The sequence below is a fragment of the Bos taurus genome, chromosome 7 (genome assembly GCF_002263795.3).
Source record: "Bos taurus isolate L1 Dominette 01449 registration number 42190680 breed Hereford chromosome 7, ARS-UCD2.0, whole genome shotgun sequence".
In the NCBI taxonomy this organism is placed as follows: domain Eukaryota; kingdom Metazoa; phylum Chordata; class Mammalia; order Artiodactyla; family Bovidae; genus Bos; species Bos taurus.
The window spans coordinates 51,883,051-51,906,084 of NC_037334.1; the positions used below are offsets into that span (position 1 = coordinate 51,883,051).

A 23,034-nucleotide genomic window follows, 5' to 3' on the forward strand; every position below is an offset into this window, starting at 1 on the left:
TTTTCAGTCTGCTCAATTTTTGTTGTTAGAATGGAGTGGTGATTTCAAAGCCTCTTACATTCAGAACTAGAGACTGGAAGTCCTTGATAGTGTCTTTTGATGGAAAAATTATTTTTCAACTTTTTTGGAGTCTAATTTGTCCATTTCTTATTTTGTTGCCTGTACCACATACAGGGAATCATCACCAAACTGAAAGTCATGAAGCTTTTGCCATGTATTCAGCTAAGTATTTTACAGTTTTAAATCTTACATTTAGGTCATGGATTTATTTGAGTTAATTTTTGTATGTGGTGGTCAGTAAGGGTATAACTCATAAGGATATCCTGTTTTCCCAGGTGGTGCTAGTGCTAAAGAACGCACCTGCCAATGCAGGAAACATAAGAGATGTGGGTTTGATCCATGGGTCAGAAAGATCCCCTGGAGGAGGGCATGGCAACCCACTCGTCTTCTTGCCTGGAGAATCCCATGGACAGAGGAGCCTGGTGGGCTACAGTCCATAGGGTCACAAAGAATCGGACATAACTGAAGCAACTTAGCATATCCTGTTTTCCCAGCACCATTTGTTGAAAAGACTATTTTTCCTCCCCTTGAATGGTCTTAGCACTTTTGTTGAAAGTCGTTTGACCATATATGTAAGAATTTCTTTCTGGATTCTTTATTTCTATCCCATTGGTCTATGCATCTGTCTTTATGACAGTGCCACACTGTTTTGATTACTGTAGCTTTGTATTAAGTTTTGAAATCAGAAAGTGTGAGTCTTCTGGCTTTGCTCTTTTTGAGGATTGTTTTGGCTATTTATGGTCCCTTGAGATTCTGTATATTTCCATATGCGTGCCTGCTAAGTCACTTCAGTCATGTCCAACTCTTTACGATGCTATGTACTGCAGCCCACCAGGCTCCTCTGTCCATGGGATTCTCCAGGCAAGAATACTAGAGTGTGTTGCTATGCCCTCCTCAAGGGAATCTTCCTGACGCAGTGATGGAGCCTGTGTCTTCTACATCTTATGCATTGGCAGGCAGGTTTTTTACCACTAGTGCCACCTGAGAAGCCTATGTTTCCATATGCTGCTGCTGCTGCTAAGTTGCTTCAGTCATGTCTGACTCTTTGTGACCCTATGGATTATAGCCCACCAGGCTCCTCTGTCCATGGGGATTCTCCAGGCAAGAAGACTGGAGTGGGTTGCCGTGCAGTCTTCCAGGGGATCTTCCCGACCCAGGAATTGAACCCAAATATCCTGTATTGCAGGCAGATTCTTTACCACTGAGCCACCAAGGAAGCTCATGTTTCCATATCAGTTCAGTTCAGTTGCTCAGTCATGTCCGACTCTTTGCGACCCCATGAATTGCAGCACGCCAGGCCTCCCTGTCCATCACCAACTCCTGGAGTTCACTCAGACTCATGTCCATTGAGTGTGTGATGCCATCCAGCCATCTCATCCTCTGTCGTCCCCTTCTCCTCCTGCCCCCAATCCCTCCCAGCATCAGAGTCTTTTCCAATGAGTCAACTCTTCGCATGAGGTGGCCAAAGTACTGGAGTTTCAGCTTTAGCATCATTCCTTCCAAAGAAATCCCAGGGCTGATCTTCAGAATGGACTGGTTGGATTTCCTTGCAGTCCAAGGGACTCTCAAGAGTCTTCTCCAACACCACAGTTCCAAAGCATCAATTCTTCGGCACTCAGCCTTCTTCACAGTCCAACTCTCACATCCATACATGACCACAGGAAAAACCATAGCCTTGACTAGATGGACCTTAGTTGGCAAAGTAATGTCTCTGCTTTTGAATATGCTATCTAGGTTGGACATAACTTTCCTTCCAAGGAGTAAGCTAATTACCAAAAACTAAAGAAGGAAACCATTTTGTCACCACCAGAGAGAAGACAAAAACTATAAAAAGATAATTTATTTCAAATATGAAGCTTTAAAAAAGCAAGATTTTAAAGTAAAGTGAGAGTGACAGGAAAGGTGTAATGCTTTTTCAATGCTATTTTCAAGGAGAGGTGGCCAGGGACACCAGTGCCTGCTGCTCTCACTTCTGCTCCTTACAGCCTGAGGGACTGGCAGTGGCCAGATTCGTTCTTGGTCCCTGAGGAAGCCAAACACAGCACCTCCGTGGGTAGCATCACCCAGGACCTGGAGCTGGAGCTGGCGGAGCTGGTGCCGTGCCTGTTCTGGGTTGTATGGGGAACTGGTTCCACAGGGAACTTATGAAGATGAATTTGCAGAATGGCATTTTGTTTGTGAATATCTAGATCCATTGGGAGAAGCTATGTGGACAGAGGGCCAAATGTAGTATCCACCTAGAGGTAATTGTGGACAGGCTACCTGAGGTTTTCCATGTGGATGTGGAGGTGCATGCTTTAATAAAAATCCTCTGGTCTTTGGAGCAAGAGAAACAGGTTAATTTATTTCTGAATCTAGATTGCTAGATTCACGTTTCCTGGTACCAATGCTATTCTAACCCTTAGCTCCAGGGTTTATTTCTCTTTGGGTGTACAGGCACGTGGTGAACTAAGTCACTTTAACCTGAATTGAAGTCTGGATAAGAAGAAACACCAGAACTTCGTTTATGATTGACAGGCACTGGGACGGGAGCAAACCAGAACTAGAAGGTACAGTTCAGCTGCTGATTAGAGTGTTTGATGCTCCATTGTTTGCCCAGGCCGTGTACACAGTGTACTTTTAGAGACTATAGCAAATGGAACATTAGTGATCATATTAAACACCTGTGATGCTGATGAACGTGTAAATGGTGAAACTGCCTTTTCCTTTGGCAATGATATCCCTCTTGACTTAAAAAGAAACAAAAAGCTTCAAAAATGATTCCAGCTCAGGGGAAATTAGGCTATTTGGTAGACTGAATATGAAGAAATGAAACCCTATGAAATTCAGGTAAAAGCAGTTGATAAAGAAGGTCCTCAATATCAAATGACTGCAAGGTTTTTGTGAGTGCTGGATATAAACGATAATACTTTTTACCAGTTAGAGGACCCTTCACTCTGCACTGTCATTGCCTTCATCTCCTTGTCCAACTGTGACTGTGGTGTCAGTGTGTAGGTGACATGCACCCTGAGGCCTCATGTCCCCTTCAAGCTGATGTCCACCTAAAAGAATTCATTGGTGCTGGACAGAGCCCTGGACTGTGAAAGCATGTCGAAATATGTGGTGGTGGTGACTGTAAGGTGCTCACCTTCCCTGTCGACCACGACCAACATGTTTGTGGAGGTAGCCAATGTGAACTACAGCATGCCTGGCTGCTGCCTCCTGAGCTGGGTGACTGGGCCGTGCTGTGAGCCAGCTGGTGGCGGGGTAGGTGAGTGTGGGCCACATGGTGGCAAAGGTGCACACAGTGGATGCAGACTGGGCTATACCACATGGCTGTCTTAAGGACTCGGGGCTACCATGCGTGGCTGTCATATGAGCTGTAGCTGGTGGTGGGTGGCGAGCACAGCGCGTTCCTCATGGGGCTGTACACTGGCAAGATCCACATGATGCACACCCTGAACAAGGTGGACGCACTGCGCCTACTGGTGCTGGTGAAGGACGAGGGTGAGCCGGCGCTGACGGCCATGGCTACCGTGCTAGAGGACAGCAGCCGGGTGCCCAAGGGCTCTTTGTGGGCTTCGACGGGCTTCGCTGGAGTGGAAATGGTGTTAATGGATGTGAACGTGTACGTGATCATCGCCATCTGTGTGGTGTCCAGCCTGTGGATGTCATGCTGCTGCTGTACATGGCGCTGTGGTGCTCCATGCTGCCCAGCGAGGGTGCATGTGGTCCACGAAGCCCAAGCTGGTGTGCTCCATCATGGTGGGGAGCTGGTCTTACTCTCAGCAGACACAGCAGAGGGTGGGTGCTCTGGGGAGGGACCACCGAACACCAACCTCATGGCTTTCAGCTCCATCTTTGTTCAGGTCTGAACACGCTGGGAGGAAATGAATATCCAGAAACAAATTCGGATCTTTCTGGTAATGTAAATTCAACTTCCAAGCTTTAGGTTTAATTTTTAAATTTTTTAACTTATCTAACCATCTTTTCAAATGTAACTTTAAAAACTGTATTCCAAGTGTTCGCTAAAGTCAGAACAAATCTTACCGTTTATTGTAGATGTTTATTCTATTACATATGGCTGCATCTTGAATGGAACTTGGAGTCAAACAACAAGCACATATAGGGACAAATCATCATATTCCTTGGTTTAAATAGCAGGATACTTTTGAAAGAAATACTGAGGTATTGAGCATATTTACCATAGGATCTTAATGTAGTCAAATACAGTGACATTTTCAAGTTTATTTATATCTCATAATGAAATGTCAAGCTCTGGACAAAAAATTATAGTCAAATTTTTAGAAACCATCTGCCTTTCCTTAATATTTTAAGTTTCAAAGTGGGCAATTTAAAAAATCATTTTAAGCAAAAGTAATTTAAAATATATTTTAGGGTGATATTTTAATTTTTGTATTAAAATATACAGTTATTTTTTGATTGCCATTATGGTCACTATCCTGATGCCAATGACTTTGAGTTCTCCTGGTTCTAGAAAGCTTGATGTGGAATGATTTTGTTATTATAGGATCATTGACTAGGAAACACTTACTGAGCACCTTCCATTTACTCACAAATGTTCTAAGACACTTTATTTTTATTTCTCTCAACCTTTCCAATAACTTTGTGAAGTGCATACTTTAGTCTCTCTTTGTGGATGAAGGTGCTGAGGCTCAGAAAAACTAAGTGCAATATTTTTACTCAGTTTCCTCTAAATTTCCCAAGGATATCCAAAATTGGCTTGTTCTAATGCACTTCATTGCCTTGTATAAAGTATTTAAAGTAGCTTACAATGGAAGATATTTATAAGAATTATTTTTAAAATCTGTTTAAAATTCAAAGTAAAAGATCAAGAGAAGAGTGGGAACAATTTATCAAAAAATCAGTAATAGGTTGAGTGCAAATCCTAATACTCATCTTCCTAGAAGTAAATACAGAAATATAAAAAAGAATAAAAGGAAATTCTCTATACCAAATTTTCAAGAGAGGAAAAAAAAAAAAAAAACAACTCCTCTCTGCTATAAACTCAAACAGTTGATTACTGATCATTATGTAAGGGTTTAGCAATATACTCAAGAGTATGTTTGATAGCAGTTTTGGAAAACCAGCTGAAACATATTTGTTAAAAATACTATACTTGCTAGTCACTAAGTCAAGAGCATAATGTTAAACTTTATTTCCTATGTTTAATTCTGAAGTTACACAAGCATTAAATGAACATATTTTTGTCTGCAAACATTCAAATAAACATACAGAAAATGTCCTACGAAAGTCCCCTTTTAGAAGCATTCTATAAGAAGTTAGTATAATTTAGTAGTTAAGTTTCTAGAGATTTGAACTGATACAGAACTGTTGCTTAGAGTGTTTCAAAAAACAGGTGGTGAGCATGTTTCTGCAACTTTTCAAATATTAATTATCATCCCTCCAGGCTTTTGGCAAAAATCAGCAAAATAATATTAATAATAATAATAATTTTAAAGTCATATTGCCAAGTTTCCAGCTCCTTTAAATGTGAGGTAAACTTTGCAAGATTATAAAGTTGAGAGAGATAAATTGAAGCACAAAAGAGTTTCTCTTCCCTAATTCACACTACCTATGTCCCCACGTCCAGGCTTAGGAATTTCTCTAGGGACACTCAATATATTTACTGATGGATCCATTCCACAAGCACAAATGGAAAGCCTACTGCATACTAAGTCCTGCTGTAGAAACTAGGGACCTAGCAAGAGTGAAACAAGATAGGTGAGTCCCTGACTTCAAGGTGATCACACTGTAACCCATTTAAAATCACAATTGTGTTATGAAAAGACTTGGATTTGATGTAATATTGCCTTTTCAGTTTTATTTGTCTAAACAAATTGTCTTATAAAGGAGAATCTCATTCTATTAATAACTTTTTAAAAATAGGCAATATAATGCTGACTGCTATTAGCCGTAGTTAATATTCTTGTGCCATTCAGAATCTTTGTGCCAACTTTCAATAGTTTTGTCTTCCTTTATAAGATTTCTTCCATGAAATGTATTCTTTCCTTTCTTCTTCTTTATTAAGATGACCCAGTTGCCTTATTTTTCAGCTTTTCCACCATTCTTTGCTATCATTAATGTGTTATATAGATTTATGGGAAAGTTTATTAATGTGTTATATAGATTTATGGGAAAGTTTATTTTTTGGTATGTTTACAATTCTAATTAGTCATTCATTTGGGAAATGTATTAACTTAAAATGGTCATATCTTCAAAAGGTAAATTTATATATGCTGAGATCTTATCAGATATGGCAGGCTACAGTTCATAGAGCTGCAAAGAGTTGGACAGAACTGAAGCAACTTAGCACACATGCAATTTGATTAGTTTTGGTTAATATTAATTATCCATTAAAGCTGGCAGCTTCACACCTTTGTCATCCATCTGAAAAAACTAGACAGAGATCATTGTGCTGTTAATACTTTTTATTCTCATTTTTCTATGAAGGCTCCAAAAATCATCCCAGTGGAAACAAAACCTATCATTGCTTTCAGTAAAATATTGGTAAAACATACCTTATTATCATTTGATTATTCAATTTCAGTAATGAATTTAAATTTAATAACTATGATTTTAGGATACTTTCAAGTTACCTTGGTATAATAATAACAATGTAATTTAATTTGTAGGGGAATACTACAAATTAGCATTGTCTAAAATATAAGGAATAATACCCAAGAAGACTATTTCTTGATATGTTCCTTCTTTTTCAGAAAACTTCCTTTCTAAGATTAGAGTTGTGATTCTGTTTTCTAGTATTTGTTGTTCAGTTGCTAAGTCGTGTCTGACTCTTTGTGATCCCACAAACTGCAGCATGCCAGGCTTCTCTGTCCTTCACTATCTCCCTTAGTTTGCTCAAACTCATGTGCACTGACATGACCATTGACCTGACATGTCCAAACTCATGACCATTGAGTCAGTGATGCCATACATCTCATCCTCTGTTGCCCCTTCTCCTCCTGCCCTCAATCTTTCCCAGCATCAGGGTCTTTTCCAATGAGTCAGCTCTTTGTATCAGGTGGCCAAAGTATTGGAGCTTCAGCATCAGTCTTTCCAGTGAATATTCAGGACTGATTTCCTTTAGGATTGACTGGTTGGATCTCCTTGCAGTCCAAGAGACTCTCAAGAGTCTTCTCCAGCACGACAGTTTGAAAGCATCAATTCTTTGGTGCTCAGCCTTCTTTATGGTCCAGCTCTCACATCTATACATGACTACTGGAAAAACCATAGCTTTTACTATATGGACCTTTGTCAGCAAAGTAATGTCTCTGCTTTTTCATAAGCTGTCTAGATTTGTCATAGCTATTCTTCCAAGGAGCAAACATCTTTTAATTTAATGGCTGCAGTCATCGTCCACATTGATTTTGGAGCCCAAGAAAATGAAATCCGACACTGTTTCCACATTTTCCCCATCTATTGCCGTGAATTGATGGGACCAGATGCCATAATCTTAGTTTTTTGAATGTTGAGTTTTAAGCCAGCATTTTCACTCTCTTCTTTCACCTTCATCAAGAGGTTCTTTTGCTTCTCTTCACTTCCTGCTATTGAAGTGGTATCATTTGCATATCTGAGGTTGTTGATATTTCTTCTGGAAATCTTGATTCCAGCTTGTGATTCATTCAGCTTACTGTTATTTTCTAGTATGTGCTGTGCTATGCTTAGTCATGTCTGACTCTTTGCGACCCCATGGGTTGTGGCCTGCCAGGCTCTTCTGTCCATGGAGATTCTCCAGGCAAGAATACTGGAGTGAGTTGCCATGCCCTCTTCCAGGAGATCTTCCCAAACCAGGGATCAAGCCCAGGTCTCCCTCATTGCAGACAAATTCTTTACCATCTGAGCCATCAGGGAAGCCTATGAATACTTCAGTGGGTCGCCTATCCCTTTTCCAGGGGAACTTCCCAACCCAAGAATCAAACCAGGGTCTCCTGCATTGCAGGATTATTTACCAGCTGACCTACTAGGGAAGCCCATTTTCTAGTATAACAGTAAATAATTAGAGAAGTTAGGTATCACTTCAAAGTACCTTTGAGACTTATGATTAGGCAAGAATGCAAATGGATGAGAATGAGAAACAGTTGTTTATTTTGGTAGCCACTGTCAATATTTCTGTTCTCCTCCTTCTGGGAACACTGGAGGATTTCATTTCCTTGCTACCCTGAGCTTTGATTTTCTTTGATCAAATACATGTGAATGATGTATATCACTTCCAAGCAGAAACAGATAATTGCCAGTGAAAGATTGCCTCCTGCTGTCTTTTCCTATTGTAGCATTTGTGGAAGTACAGGTTGATGCTGAGATGCCATTGATCAAAATATTCTGGGATGCTGAGCCAACATGTGGAGAAAAGCTGTCCTAGACAGTCTCCCATAACCACAGAGGACTTTTCAGGAGTCAGAGATAAAATCATGTTTATTTAAAATGGAAATAGTCAATATACAGCAACATGGTCATTGGGGTTCCACTGCCATTAAGCTAATGTGAATAGAATACATTTTACAAGAAGAGCATTACAACATGTAATCTATACAACTGATAGGAGAACATTATTATTGACCCTTTCACTAAAGTATCTGACCATTAAGTAGATTAGATAACTTGTATTTCATGGAAAAATGATTGTGTAGTGATTTCTTTTATATAAAAATCAGGAGAAGAAAAATAAACTGAATTTAAAATGTTTTAGGCACCTCTTTTTTTTTTTTTTTCTTGCCTATCATCCATTTCCCTTTCTTCTTTTCTTCCTTCTGGGGCTTTGTTGTAGTTTTGTGAAAGACTTGAATGGGCATTTTTGAAGAATGAATCCTCAGAGACATAAAATTGTAGGGAATTGACAGTTTGCTTTGGTAAGGGCAAAGGGTATTCTTAGCAATGGATACTATATTGGTTTTGTAATGCTTCTGTATGTAACAAATTACCACAACCTTGGGGGCTTGAAACAACACAACAGAAATTTATTCTCTCACAGTTCTAGAGTTCAGAAGTCCAACAAGGTGTTGGCAGGGCCATGTTCTTTCTGAAGACTGTAAGGGGAGAATTCTTCCCGGCCTCTTCCAGGTTCTGGTGGCTCTAGCCATTCCAAGGTTCGTGGCAGTGTAACTCCAGTTTCTGTCTCAGTGGTCACAGTTCCTTCTTTCAAATGCCTCTGTGCATTTTTTCTGTCTCTTATAAGGATATTTGTCACTGGATTTGTGACCCACCCAAATCTAGGATAATGCTAAGTTTAGGTTTATCTTAATTATGTCTGTAAAGATCTCTATTCCAAATAAAGACACATTTTAAGATTCTGAGTGGATATATCTTTTGGGAGCTACTATTCCAACCACTATAGATACAAAGAAGTATCAAGCTTATTGGCTAAGCTTGGCTTCTCAGACTCCTATCCCCATTGGAGGAAATGTGCTTGCATTTCTGGCAATGGGAATCTCTCTCTCTGAGAGAGGGGGAGAGATATTGCGGGTCCTCAGAAACCCTGAATAACAGAAGAATGTGCCTCATACCTTCAGACATATGATTCTCAAAATCCAGCAAAATTAGTTTATAGGATTGCAAAAATTCCCTTTAAGCAAGCCATGTTTCCTAGAGCTAATATCTGGATTTTAGGCATAATTCCTTAGTATGTCAACAGTAGCTGGTATGTGGCCACTGATTATTAAAAAAACCCATAGGGTATTACAAATATACAGTTGCACTGCAACTACTTAATGATATAATGGCTAGCTTGTAGCTATGTGCAATCTCTTTAAGCTCCAGGAGAAACTAAATACATGAGTCTTTGTACTGGCCTTAACAAAAACAAACCTCCTTGTTTTTAGTCCCCATAATTTAGGTGTGCCTGATTTCATCTCCTGGATTTAAGAATAGATAAGCAAACCATGTCTGGCCAGTGTGAGGACCATCACCACTACTGACTAAAGAAAAGATATGTCATCTAAACAGGATCAAAGGAAGTGATTGTCTAGGACTTTTTCCTGGGCTACTAAGAAAAGGGCATTTTTCTTTCTGCTGAGAGTCACTACATGTGGCCTGAAAATAGGTAGCCTAAAGGCTACCCTAACCATTTTTGCCATCACATGTAAAAGTATTATAAAAGTTGAGATAATTTTCTTATGGCATTATTAAAGTGTGTACACCAAGCTCTTCCTGAAACTAGTACATAATTTTCCACTTCCATGTATAAAACAATAAATAATGTTCTGCTTTTTTGCTTAAGTCAGTTTACTTGGGGTTTATTGTTAGAATATGATTAATAGACATATATACTTTTATAGATGATGTGAATGAATATCTTAAGATATTGGACTCAAGGGAGAAATTAGCCTTGGGTTTCAGTACCAGGAAAAGCTAGTTTTTCTTTAGCAAGGATTTTTTCTTTTACTGACACTATAAATTTTGCAGTTAATTTTTGTTTTCCTCTTTGCCGAAAACAAAGTTTGTGACCTCCTTATTGTGGTTCAGTCATAAGATGTGTCCAACTCTGCTACCCCATGAACTGCAGCATTCCAGGCTTCCCTGTCCTTCACCATCTCCTGCAGTTTGCTCAAACTCATGTCCATTGAGTCAGTGATGCCATTCAACCATCTCATCCTCTGTCTCCCTCTTCTCCTCATGTCCTCAATCTTCCCCAGCATCAGAGTCTTTTCCAATGAATAGGCTCTTTGCATCAGGTGGCCAAAGTATTGGAGCTTCAGCTCAGCATCAGTCCTTCCAGTAAATATTCAGGGTTGATTTCCTTTAGAACTGACTGATTTAATCTCCTTACTGTCCAAAGGACTCTCAAGAGTCTTTTTCAGCACCACAGTTTGAAAGCATCAGTTCTTCAGCGTTCAGCCTTCTTTGTGGTTGTGACCTCCTTAGAGTAACTGAAGATAACTTTTATGCATTTTGACACTGACTTACCCTCAATTCATTTTGTTTTATCCCTATGTTATCTTTGTCATATTTTCATATCATTTGTATATTAAGGGGACAGCTAAGAATTATTAAAGTAAGATATTCTCAACACTAAAAAGAGATCAATTGTACTGTTCTTGAATAAAAATCCAAATGTAGCAGAAAAGGGGATATTCTTAATTAAGAATATATTATCCAGATTAGGAAAATAAATTATTAATTTACAAACATCTGTGAACAGTCCAGAAAGCAAAATTAAATCCCAAAGCAAAAATTAAATATATAAATATATTTTCAATTTATAAAATATAAACTAAAATATCCTTTGATTTCTATGTGCTTTACTTGAAGAAACAGAAAAAAAAATCTGTTATATCCCAAAGAACTGAAAGCAGGGTCTCACAGATATTTTCATGGTGGTGGTGGTTTAGTCGCCAACTTGTGTCTGACTCTTGCGATCCCATGGACAGAGGAGCCTGGCAGGCTACAGTCCATGGGATTCTCCAGGCAAGAATACTGGAGTGGGTTGCCATTTCCTTCTCCAGGGATCTTCCCAACCCAGGAATAGAACCTGGGTCTTCTGCATTGTAGGTGGATTCTTTACCAACTGAGCTACAAGGGAAGCCCATATTTTCATACCCATGCTTATAACAGCACTATTCTCAATAGCTAAAAGGTGGAAGCAACACAGATATCCATGGACAGATGGATGAATGAATAAACAAAATGTGGTATATAAAAAAATCAGAATATTGTTTGGCTTTATAACTAAGGAAATTCATCACATGCTACACATGGATGAACCTTAGTGAAATAATCCAGTCACAACCAAACTGAGATTTCACTTATGTGAGGTACCTAGAGTAGTCAAATTTGTAGAAACAGAAAGTAGAATGGTTCTGAGAGGGATGTAGTATGGTGAAAAAGGGGAGTTGTTTTCTAATGGGTATAGAGATTCATGTTTGCAAGATTAAAGTTCTCAAGATATTTCACAACAATGTGGCTAAAACAAACTAAACTGTATACTTAAAAGTGGATGATATGGTAAATTTTGTTATATATTTTAACACAGTAAAAGGGGGAAGTGATATATTTCAGTTTAAGATAGGTATTTTTCCTAAATGAAAGCTATCAGTAAACTTAGCCTGGACAATTGTTAAAATTTAAATCTACACAATCAACAGTAGAGCCTACATTTTGGCCACATGATGTCGCTGTCTTACCACAGTATATCCTCTAAGAAGAAAAATACCCAGAACCCTATTGTAACTCCAGCGAGGAGAACAATAAGAGAAGCAGCAGGACTTGAGCATAGATTAGAGAACAACATTTAAAATTTTGCACAACACGATATTCTAATTTGATCAACTCACTGAGAATTGGTGATGGTGTCTTCTAAGAGTAGGGGCGTGGAGGTCCGGGATCTGCTTCCGCTGCTTCTGCTCTTAGCTGTAGGCGAGGCCGGGAGCGGCCAGGTCCGCTACTCAGTCCCTGAGGAGGCCAAACACGGCACCTTCGTAGGCCGCATCGCCCAGGATCTGGGACTGGAGCTGGAGGAGCTGGTGCCGCGCTTGTTCCGGGTGGCATCCAAAGGCCACGGGGACCTTCTGGAGGTAAATCTGCAGAACGGCATTTTGTTTGTGAATTCTCGGATCGACCGGGAGGAGCTGTGCGGGAGGAGAGCAGAGTGCAGTATCCACCTGGAGGTGATCGTGGACCGGCCGCTGCAGGTGTTCCATGTGGAGGTGGAGGTGAAGGACATTAATGACAACCCGCCAGTATTTCCAGTGGCGGTAAAGACTATCCGGTTTCACGAATCGAGACTGCTTGACTCACGGTTTCCTCTAGAGGGGGCATTTGATGCAGATATCGGAGTAAACGCTCTTCTCACCTACAAGCTCAGCTCCAGTGAGTTTTTCTTTCTAGATATACAGACAAATGATGAACTAAGTCAGTCTTTGTCTCTTGTGCTGAGGAAATCTCTGGACAGAGAGGAAACTGCTGAAATTAATTTGTTACTAGTGGCTACTGATGGGGGCAAACCTGAGCTCACTGGCACCGTTCAGTTGCTTGTTAAGGTATTAGACGTGAATGACAACGAACCTACTTTTGACCAATCAGTTTACAAAATACAGTTGTTAGAGAACGTGGCAAATGGAACCTTGGTGATTAAATTAAATTCTTCTGATGCAGATGAAGGATCAAATAGTGAGATTGTGTATTCATTTAGCAGTGATGTGTCCCGGGATATAAAGACCAAGTTCAACATAGATCCTAGCTCAGGGGAAATCAGAACTAAGGGACCATTAGATTATGAAGAAGTGAAATTCTATGATATTCATGTCATTGCGTATGACAACGGGACTCCGTCAATGTCTGGGCACTGTAAAATTTCAGTAAAACTTGTGGACATCAATGATAACTCACCAGAAGTCTCAATCACGTCTCTTTCACTACCCATTCGAGAGGATGCTCCACTGGGCAGTGTCATTGCTCTCATCACGGTGGCCGACCGTGACTCCGGTGCCAATGGACAGGTGACCTGCACCCTGATCCCCCAAGACCTCTTCAAACTGGTGTCCACCTTCAAGAATTACTATTCACTCGTGTTGGACAGCGTCTTGGATCGCGAGAGCGTGGCGAACTATGAGGTGGTGGTGACCGCGAGGGACGGGGGCTCACCTCCGTTGTCGGCCACGGCCAGCGTGTCGGTGGAGGTAGCTGACGTGAACGACAACGCGCCCGCGTTTGCGCAGCCCGAGTACACGGTGTTCGTGAAGGAGAACAACCCGCCCGGCCGCCACATCTTCACCGTGTCGGCTCGGGACGCGGACGCGCAGGAGAACGCGCTGGTGTCCTACTCGCTGGTGGAGCGTTGGGTGGGCGAGCGCGCGCTGTCGAGCTACGTGTCGGTGCACGCGGAGAGCGGCAAGGTGTACGCGCTGCAACCGCTGGACCACGAGGAGCTGGAGCTGCTGCAGTTCCAGGTGAGCGCGCGCGACGCGGGCGTGCCGCCCCTAGGCAGCAACGTAACGCTGCAGGTGTTCGTGCTGGACGAGAACGACAACGCGCCTGCGCTGCTGCCACCCGGGCCAGGTGGAGGACCCAGCGCGGTGAGCCAGGTGGTGGCGCGGTCGGTGGGCGCGGGCCGCGTGGTGGCGAAGGTGCGCGCGGTGGACGCGGACTCGGGCTACAACGCGTGGCTGTCGTACGAGCTGCAGCCGGCGGCGGGTGGCGCGAGCACCCTGTTCCGCGTGGGGCTGTACACTGGCGAGATCAGCACGACGCGCGCCCTGGACGAGGCGGACGCGCCGCGCCAGCACCTACTGGTGCTGGTGAAGGACCACGGCGAGCCGGCGCTGACGGCCACGGCCACCGTGCTGCTGTCGCTGGAGGACAGCGGCCAGGCGCCCAAGGCCTCTTCGCGGACGTTGTCTGGCGCCTCTGAAGCGGAGGCCGTTCTGGTGGATGTGAACGTGTATCTGATCATCGCCATCTGCGCGGTGTCCAGCCTGTTGGTGCTCACGCTGCTGCTGTACACGGCGCTGCGGTGCTCGGCGCCGCCCAGCGAGGGCGCGTGCGGGCCCGTGAAGCCCAGGCTGGTGTGCTCCAGCGCTGTGGGGAGCTGGTCTTATTCGCGGGAGAGGCAGCAGAGGGTGTGCTCTGGAGAGGGGCCGCCGAAAACCGACCTCATGGCCTTCAGTCCTAGCCTGCCTCAAGGTCCAGGCTCTGCGGACGAAAGACAACAACTCTCCGAATCAGAACAATTCGGAAAGGTGAGTCTTAACTTTTTCCCCATAATCTCTAAAATTGTTTTATTTCCTTTGTTCTCTATAATTCTATTAGTTATTTTAATTTATAGTTGTTTTTATTTATATCGTTATCCTATTGTGCAATATGTGATATGAATAGAAATCAATTTCTTGCATTGAGAATAAATTACTTAGATGATCTTTTTACATTTTGAAATTTCCATAAATTCCAAAATTATTCCAAAATAATTTTCCAAATTATTCCTTTCACCATGAATAATAGGATTAAAGGAATGAAAAAAATACTTCAGCAAAATTTGAAAACTTACTATTACCTGTAAATTGTTTTTCTTGTATTAAAAAATCACAATTGGGGAAATTTAGAGCATGATTATGGAATATATATTTTCAATTTACATCATTCATCCATTCTGTCAGAATATGTTGGAAATTTCCCAAATTATTCCTTTGATCAAGAATTTGTCTTTATCTGTTTATGTAACAGTTAATATGCTAGTTTTTCTTTCCATGTTTTTAAAAGCAGCCTGAATAAATTTATAATGCCAGGACCTCCAAAGTACATATCATAGGTCATCACAACACATGACATCATTTAGAAATAATTGCTAATCTTACATATGTCTTTCAATAGTAAAAAATAACCCGTTATTTGGAATAAAGACTTCACATTTGCAAAATTCTTAGTTTTAAGCCACAATAGAGAGTTCACTGAGAAAAGAGCTCCCTTTCAACTTTGTTTAATTGAAAAATCATTTTTAAAAGTCACATTGTGGGGTGGCCAGGTAGTGGGACTTTTTCTTCATACAAGTGGAGAATACTATAACCCAGTCTTTATTTAGTGGGATGTTTAGTCAGGCTTAAAGTGTATCACTGGGTTAATATATGTAGACCTCCCACTGTGCAGAGATTGACCACCTCCCTCTGGTGCCACACAGAATGCCTGTGATAACATTTTCCAAGACTGGCAGCAATCATATTCCTATGAAGTTGGAGTTTTCCCAAAAGGTAACATAAGGAAGGGCGCTAGTGATAAAGAACCTGCCTGTCAATGTAGGAGTTTTAAGAGACTCGGGTTGATCCCTGGGCCTGGAGGAGGGCATGGCAACCCACTCCAGTATTCTTGCCTAGAGAATCCCACGGACAGAGGAGCCTGGCAGGCTACAGTCCATAGGGTCTCACAGAGCCAGACACAACTGAAGCAACTTAGCACTGCACACAAGGTAAGGAAAATGTAGTTATTCAATGGAAACTACTATGTTGGGTTAAACACTAAACTTGGTGAGTAAATGTTACATTTGGAAAGGATGTTAAAAACACTTTTTTTTCCAACCAAAGGAAGATGTCTTGGGGTGAAATTACGGTCTTTTACTACTCTTTCGTCCATAGTTATTTGCTTTTCCCCCCTCAAATATATGTGGCTATTGATGATTCATGAAATAACTTCTACTAAGTGATCTTTATGATCACTTGGCTAATAGCTTTAGCCATTTTACAGATAGGCCAGAATATACATTTCTATCTGTTATTAAAGGAATGGAGTTTTGTGGGGGAAATAGTGACCTGCATTTAAGTATAATCTGTTCCTGCAGGAACACCTCAGAGTTGATATACCTCAAAATGCAGGGAGTATATATTTGCTGGGAATCAGAAAAGTTCATCTGAGACTTTACAGAGAAAAACAAATGTCTTGAACAGATGAGGAAAAAGCTCTTTCTTAAGATGAGTCGTCACTACTCATTACTTTCTTGAGACTTGTGTGCAGAAAGTATGAATGGTCAAATGGAATCTCTCCTACCAGCAGTCTAGTCACTATATTCTATTCTAGGTAGATTGTAAGCTTTTATATTATATCCAGGTGTGTCAATATCTCCAGGAATCACAACAGATCATTGTATAAGCTCTTACTAATTTTTATTTTATATTTACATTTTCTTGATTCAGTTGCCAAGAGATGTCTAAGTGAGAGTAGATATTACTCACTAATACTTTATCCACATATTAGCTCAGTTTTCTAAACTCATATAGTTTCTTTACTATTACCTTCATCTCTTAATAATCATTATGGGGTCTACTCTCTTATAAATTCCCCATGGCATTCCATTTTGCAGAGAGTATACTCTTAACTGTCATGAAATGTATAGTATTACAGTAAGCTGTGAAAGGTATCTTACTGATAATGAAGTCCATGATATTTAAAAATTTTAATTTTGCCTCTCATTTTAAAACTAGCTACTGCCTTTAAAGATCCACCAAAGCACCTACTGGCATACTGATAATTATAATTATTTCCTAGATCAATTCTTTTCCAAAATAAGTCTTAAATGTTTACTTCTTTTTCATGAACTAGTATAGCAGAATCAATTAGAAATTATGTGTTTGATATAAACAAATATCATTAATTTAATTTACCTCATATTTTAAAGAAAGTTAATTTAAAACATTCACTTATTCATTAAAACTTAATTGATAATTTATTCTATTCTAAATATGAATAATAAAATATGAGTAAACTGCAATGTTGGTTGCATTCAATGAGTACATGAAAAAACCTGTTATGAGAACTATTCTCGTAATACTTAAATGACTGTTTTTGGTCACACTCCCAGCAGTGGAAGCAAGGAGTCCTAACCACTGGATCAACAAGGAATTCCCTTAAATCGCATGTTCGATTTCATTTAAAAAGAGTCTGATTATAAGCAAAATTTGGGCATACTCTTACCTCTCTAAATTCATTCTCTTCCCAAGAATTTTCTCTGTTCAACTTCCAAATGCTCAGAGAATGCACACATCTTACTAACTTCACAGATACATTTAGTATAATTCATGGCCTAGTTTTACATATGTTGAATAAGTGAGTCAGATTCTAAAACTACTTTTCTCTCTTTAATGACTAAACACCAGTTCTTTCAAGTAACAACTTTTTAACAAATTGGAAGCCAGAAATTCATCCAGAGTGAGGATTATTAAAAACACAATTATTTCATATTGGGAACATTTTAGGACATACAGGTAAATTGAAATGTATAAACGGTATAGAGATTTTAAAAATTAATATAAATTTCCCTGGTATGATGTGAATATAACAAATATCCAAATCAAACAATTTGCTGTGTTTTTATGCAGCAAAAATCAAATTTACAAAATAACGGTACTGTAAAATACTGACTTTGGCTTCCCTTGTGGCTCAGCAGTAAAGAATCCGACTGCCAATGCAGGAGATGTGGGTTTGATCCATGTGTCAGAAAGATTATCTAGAGAAGGAAATGGTAATCCACTCCAGTGTTCTTGCCTGAGAAATCCCATGGACAGAGGAGCCTGGTGGACTACAGTTCATAGGGTTGCAAAAGAGTCAGACATGACTTAATGACTTAACAACAACAACAGGACTGATTTGTGAAATCTTTATATAAATAATAGTTGAGACAGCTAACAAAGATGCAGTTGTTGGATAAAGGACACAAGAATGGTTTGTAGACATTCTATAAAGGAAGAAATATGAGTGAACATAATTTATAAATTAACAAATTGCCATAATAATATAGAAGTAAATTGTGTGTGTGTGTGTGTGTGTATATATATACATATATATATATATACACACATTTTTATCAGTCTTGCTGTTTGAATGGTTACAAATATCAAAGGCCTGATTTTTATGTAAAATGTAGACTTTGTGGTCAAGTGGTTAAAGTCATGAATCTTGAATTAGATTGAGATCCCACTCAACACCACAAGTCAATATTATTTTTTAAGTTACTAACCTGTACATGTTTCCACTTCAGTGTTTCTAAAAACTGAATCATATTAATACCTACATCAGAAGGTTGTTGTGAGAATTTAATGAGATAACCCTGTTAAAACAAAAGGAATAGTACTTGTCACAGGGGAAATATTTCCAATAGATGTCCATTACTGTTAAAACAATAATCACTGTTTTACTATATTGAACTGTGTGGAATGGACTGGCCTAATCGAAGGTCATGAATTAGTAGAAAAGTTCTAAGCATATATTTTGAAAAAAAAAACATGAAGACTTTGAGGAGTGGGAAGGAAATTAACAAGGAAAAAAATTGAGGTAAGTTCAATGGAAGGAAAAGATAGATTTATTTAATACCTACACATTTAGCCACATGATGTCGCTGTCCACCGCAATGTATTTTACCACAGAAGAAACACAGCATTCATTACGTAGTAAGATGCTGCTTTTCCTCACCATCTGTGAAATACGGGCATGGAATGATTGTTTATGAAATGAAGAATAAGGAACTAAAAGTATTTTCAAAATTTTGATCGTTGCAAAAGCGACCCTATACTTGGAAAACGCTTGCAATGGTACTTTCCTGGAGAGAAGGTCAGGGAGACTGCCGACTACTGCTTTCGGTAATGCTTCTCCTATTCTGGGAGGCCGGGAGCGGCCAGGTCCACTACTGGGTCTCCGAGGAGGCCAAACACGGCACCTTCGTGGGCCGCATCACGCAGGACCTGGGGCTGGAGCTGGAGGAGCTGGTGCCGCGCTTGTTCCGGGTGGCGTCCAAAGACCGCGGGGATCTTCTGGAGGTAAACCTGCAGAATGGTATTTTGTTTGTGAATTCTCGGATCGACAGGGAGGACCTGTGCGGGCCGAGGGCGGAATGCAGCATCCACCTGGAGGTGATCGTGGACCGGCCGCTGCAGGTGTTCCATGTGGAGGTGGAGGTGAAGGACATTAACGACAACCCACCGGTTTTTCCAATGGCAGTAAAAAATTTGTTTATTTATGAATCCCGGCCGCCTGGTTCTCGGATTCCGCTAGAGGGCGCATCAGATGCAGATATCGGAGCTAATTCTTTATTAACTTACAGGCTTAACTCCAATGAATATTTTACCTTGGATGTAAAAAGAAATGATGAGGAAATTAAATCCCTTGGACTTGTGCTGAAAAAACTTTTAAATCGAGAGGACACTCCTGAGCATCACTTACTTATAACTGCAGTTGACGGTGGGAAACCAGAACTCACTGGTACTACTCAACTGAAGATCACCGTTCTAGATGTAAATGACAATGCTCCAGAGTTTGAGAGCACGATCTACAAAGTCAAATTATTTGAAAATGCACCAAATGGTACCCTAGTAGTGACTGTTAACGCCTCTGATTTGGATGAAGGAATAAATAAGGACATTGTGTATTCTTTCAATACAGACACATCAGCAGATACTCTGTCGAAATTCCATTTAGACCCCGTTAATGGATACATCATTGTAAAGGGTGACATAGATTTTGAGTTAACTAAGTTATATGAAATACAGGTAGAGGCAACAGATAAAGGAAATCCCCCAATGGCAGATCACTGCACGGTTCTAGTGGAAATTTTGGACACAAATGATAATGTACCTGAGTTGGTTATCAAATCACTTTCTTTACCTATATTAGAAGATGCTCCAGTCGGCACAGTCATCGCCTTGATCAGCGTGTCGGACCTCGATTCCGGTGCCAATGGGCAGGTGACCTGCTCCTTGACTCATCATGTGCCCTTCAAGCTGGTGTCCACCTTCAAGAATTACTATACATTAGTGTTGGACAGCGTCTTGGATCGCGAGAGCGTGGCGAACTATGAGATAGTGGTGACTGCGAGGGACGGGGGCTCGCCTTCGCTGTCGGCCATGGCCAGCGTGTCCGTGGAGGTGGCCGACGTGAACGACAACGCGCCCGCGTTCGCGCAGCCAGAGTATACCATGTTCGTGAAAGAGAACAACCCGCCCGGCTGCCACATCTTCACCGTGTCGGCGCGAGACGCGGACGCACAGGAAAACGCGCTGGTGTCCTACTCACTGGTGGAGCGGCGGGTGGGCGAGCGCGCGCTGTCGAGCTACGTGTCGGTGCACGCGGAGAGCGGCAAGGTGTATGCGCTGCAGCCGCTGGACCACGAGGAGCTGGAGCTGCTGCAGTTCCAGGTGAGCGCGCGCGACGCGGGCGTGCCGCCCCTGGGCAGCAACGTGACGCTGCAAGTGTTCGTGCTGGACGAGAACGACAACGCGCCTGCGCTGCTGCCGCCCGGGCCAGGTGGAGGATCCAGCGCGGTGAGCCAGGTGGTGGCGCGGTCGGTGGGCGCGGGCCACGTGGTGGCGAAGGTGCGCGCGGTGGACGCGGACTCGGGCTACAACGCGTGGCTGTCGTACGAGCTGCAGCCGGCGACGAGTGGCGCGAGCACCCCGTTCCGCGTGGGACTGTACACCGGCGAGATCAGCACGACGCGCGCCCTGGACGAGGCGGACGCGCCGCGCCAGCGCCTGCTGGTGCTGGTCAAAGACCACGGCGAGCCGGCGCTGACGGCCACGGCCACCGTGCTGCTGTCGCTGGAGGATAGCGGCCAGGCGCCCATGGCTTCTTCGCGGGCCTTGTCTGGCGCCTCTGAAGCGGAAGCCGTTCTGGTGAATGTGAACGTGTACCTGATCATCGCCATCTGCGCGGTGTCCAGCCTGTTGGTGCTCACGCTGCTGCTGTACACGGCGCTGCGGTGCTCGGCGCCGCCCAGCGAGGGCGCGTGCGGGCCGGTGAAGCCCAGGCTGGTGTGCTCCAGCGCGGTGGGGAGCTGGTCTTACTCACAGGAGAGATGGCAGAGGGTGTGTTCTGGGGAGGGACAGCCCAAGACCGACCTCATGGCCTTCAGTCCTAGTCTTCCACCTGGTCCCATTAGTGGAGACAGAGAAGAGCAGCTGGATGTGGAGACTGATCTTCCTGCCAAAGTGAGTAATTAAAAAAAATCCTTTCAAAGATGTCTTTGTTCTTGATTGACTATTTCTGCTTCTTTGGAAGCATTTTTAACAGTAATTAGTCTTGTTTCTGGCAGTAGACTTTTCCAAGTATTGATTTTGTTGTTAAAATGTTTGAATTTCTTGTGACTAATGAATGATTTTGAACCAAATCAGCAATAAGTTGTGACTACCATATTTGCCAGTGTTTAAAAATCGCTGGAGGATTATTATATTGCTAAAAGTCTGGATAGATAAAATAGATTTTTCCAGGGTATTTTGCATTGTTTACAATATTTAACTTTAACTGTGGTGTACTAATTCCTGTACAATGCTTCAATAGCTAATGATACTTTTCATTTGAAATTTGGAGTAGATGTTAGTCCAAATGTCACTGGCCCATTTAGTTTTTTAAACCTGTTCTCTCCTATAGATCCCCTTTACTCATTTAACTATTTATTTGGATTCTCACTTCCTCTTTCTACTTGAACATGATGTTTTAATTTTTGTGCTCACATTTTGCAATACTGTGTATTGTTCCTAGTTTTCCAACTGGGCAAAAAAGCTAGAATAGTAAATTTATTGCTTTTAGAATTGTATTTTTTCTTCAGTTTCTTACTACTTTTTATTAGAGAGCATTAAGAAATCAACAGGAAGTGAAATTTTAATATTCCCTTTACTATATCATCATTTAGAAAATGTTGCTTTTGGAAGAGTATTATTAGTCTTGTTGAGAACTATTATTTTCTACCTGCACAGTTTTGGAAAAATACTGTACATCTCATTTTAAAGCCATTCTACTAGCAAAACTTATTGTCATTAATCTCTTTTACATAAAATATTAAGGATGCTAATATCCAAAAAGTTCAATGTCATTATTGGTGACCTCCTCTGAATACCAACCCACTAATGTGTGTCATATAGTAAGTACAAAGTTCCAAATAACTGGAAGTAAAATTATTTTCCATTCATACCATTCATTGATATTTGTTCAGTTCTCCTAGTAAATTGGTGGACTCCCATTGATGTTTCTTTGCCACTGGAAACTAAAGCTTAGGCATGTTAATGACTGAAGAATGGGCAAGTATCTCAAACCATTAGAGATAAAAATGAAGACACCAACCTTTCTCATGGGAGGGGAATGTGTTCCCATGAATTCCATTCTAATTGTATGGAATACTTTTCTACACAAGGTATGTACTCTACAACTTTCTACTTCCTTGTTCAAGTTTCATTGGTAAAACCTGGTTAATACTCAATGACATTGTAGGGGCGGCTAACATATAAAACAGAAAATCCTGCATTTTCCCACTTCCATTTCCACTTTCTGGCTCGGTCCTTTGTGACTCCCTGTCCATCAACTGTGAGCCACAGCATGTTCAACCTCAGTTCTCTATTTATTTTATTAGGTATCATTTTCATCCTGTTGTAAATAATAGGGTCATCCAGAGTTCTTGTCTTCCAGGATATGAGACTTCAGTCTTCAAGTTCAGTTCTCCTCTTTAAATTCTTGACTAACATGAGTCTCAGCTAATAAGACATTTTTAAAACTTTTGAATTTTGCCCCTTAGAGATG

The 23,034-nt window shown here is 41.3% G+C and overlaps 3 protein-coding genes and 2 pseudogenes across 3 annotated transcripts in view; all 5 read left to right on the top strand.

Annotated features, from left to right (window-relative positions):
* Positions 1–1,978: 1,978 nt before the first annotated feature.
* LOC112447440 (protocadherin alpha-1-like) lies at positions 1,979–2,532 on the top strand (annotated as a pseudogene).
* Positions 2,533–2,566: 34 nt separating this feature from the next.
* LOC132345759 (protocadherin alpha-1-like) lies at positions 2,567–3,384 on the top strand (annotated as a pseudogene).
* Positions 3,385–3,406: 22 nt separating this feature from the next.
* Positions 3,407–3,968, top strand: LOC100847114 (protocadherin alpha-6). The gene is given in 4 exon segments (XM_024995379.2): positions 3,407–3,705; positions 3,708–3,767; positions 3,770–3,846; positions 3,849–3,968. Coding segments are annotated over 4 exon segments (450 nt in total). The 5' UTR covers positions 3,407–3,458; the 3' UTR covers positions 3,915–3,968.
* An 8,087-nt stretch (positions 3,969–12,055) lies between these two features.
* PCDHA13 (protocadherin alpha 13) overlaps positions 12,056–23,034 on the top strand; it is a 209,250-nt gene continuing 198,271 nt past the window's right edge. Inside the window, exon 1 of the mRNA XM_015472248.3 lies at positions 12,056–14,732. Coding sequence (XP_015327734.1) covers positions 12,342–14,732 — 2,391 coding nt within the window. The 5' untranslated portion in view covers positions 12,056–12,341. The remainder of the gene's footprint in view (positions 14,733–23,034) is intronic.
* Positions 18,474–21,990, top strand: LOC104968501 (protocadherin alpha-3-like). The gene has a single exon (XM_010807384.4). The coding sequence runs from the start codon at positions 19,059–19,061 to the stop codon at positions 21,462–21,464; it is 2,406 nt and encodes an 801-aa protein (XP_010805686.1). The 5' UTR covers positions 18,474–19,058; the 3' UTR covers positions 21,465–21,990.

What these genes read in the sequence shown, in the direction of transcription:
- LOC104968501 (XM_010807384.4), top strand. Translation starts at nt 19,059, where the DNA reads ATGGTACTTTCCTGGAGAGAAGGTCAGGGAGACTGCCGACTACTGCTT.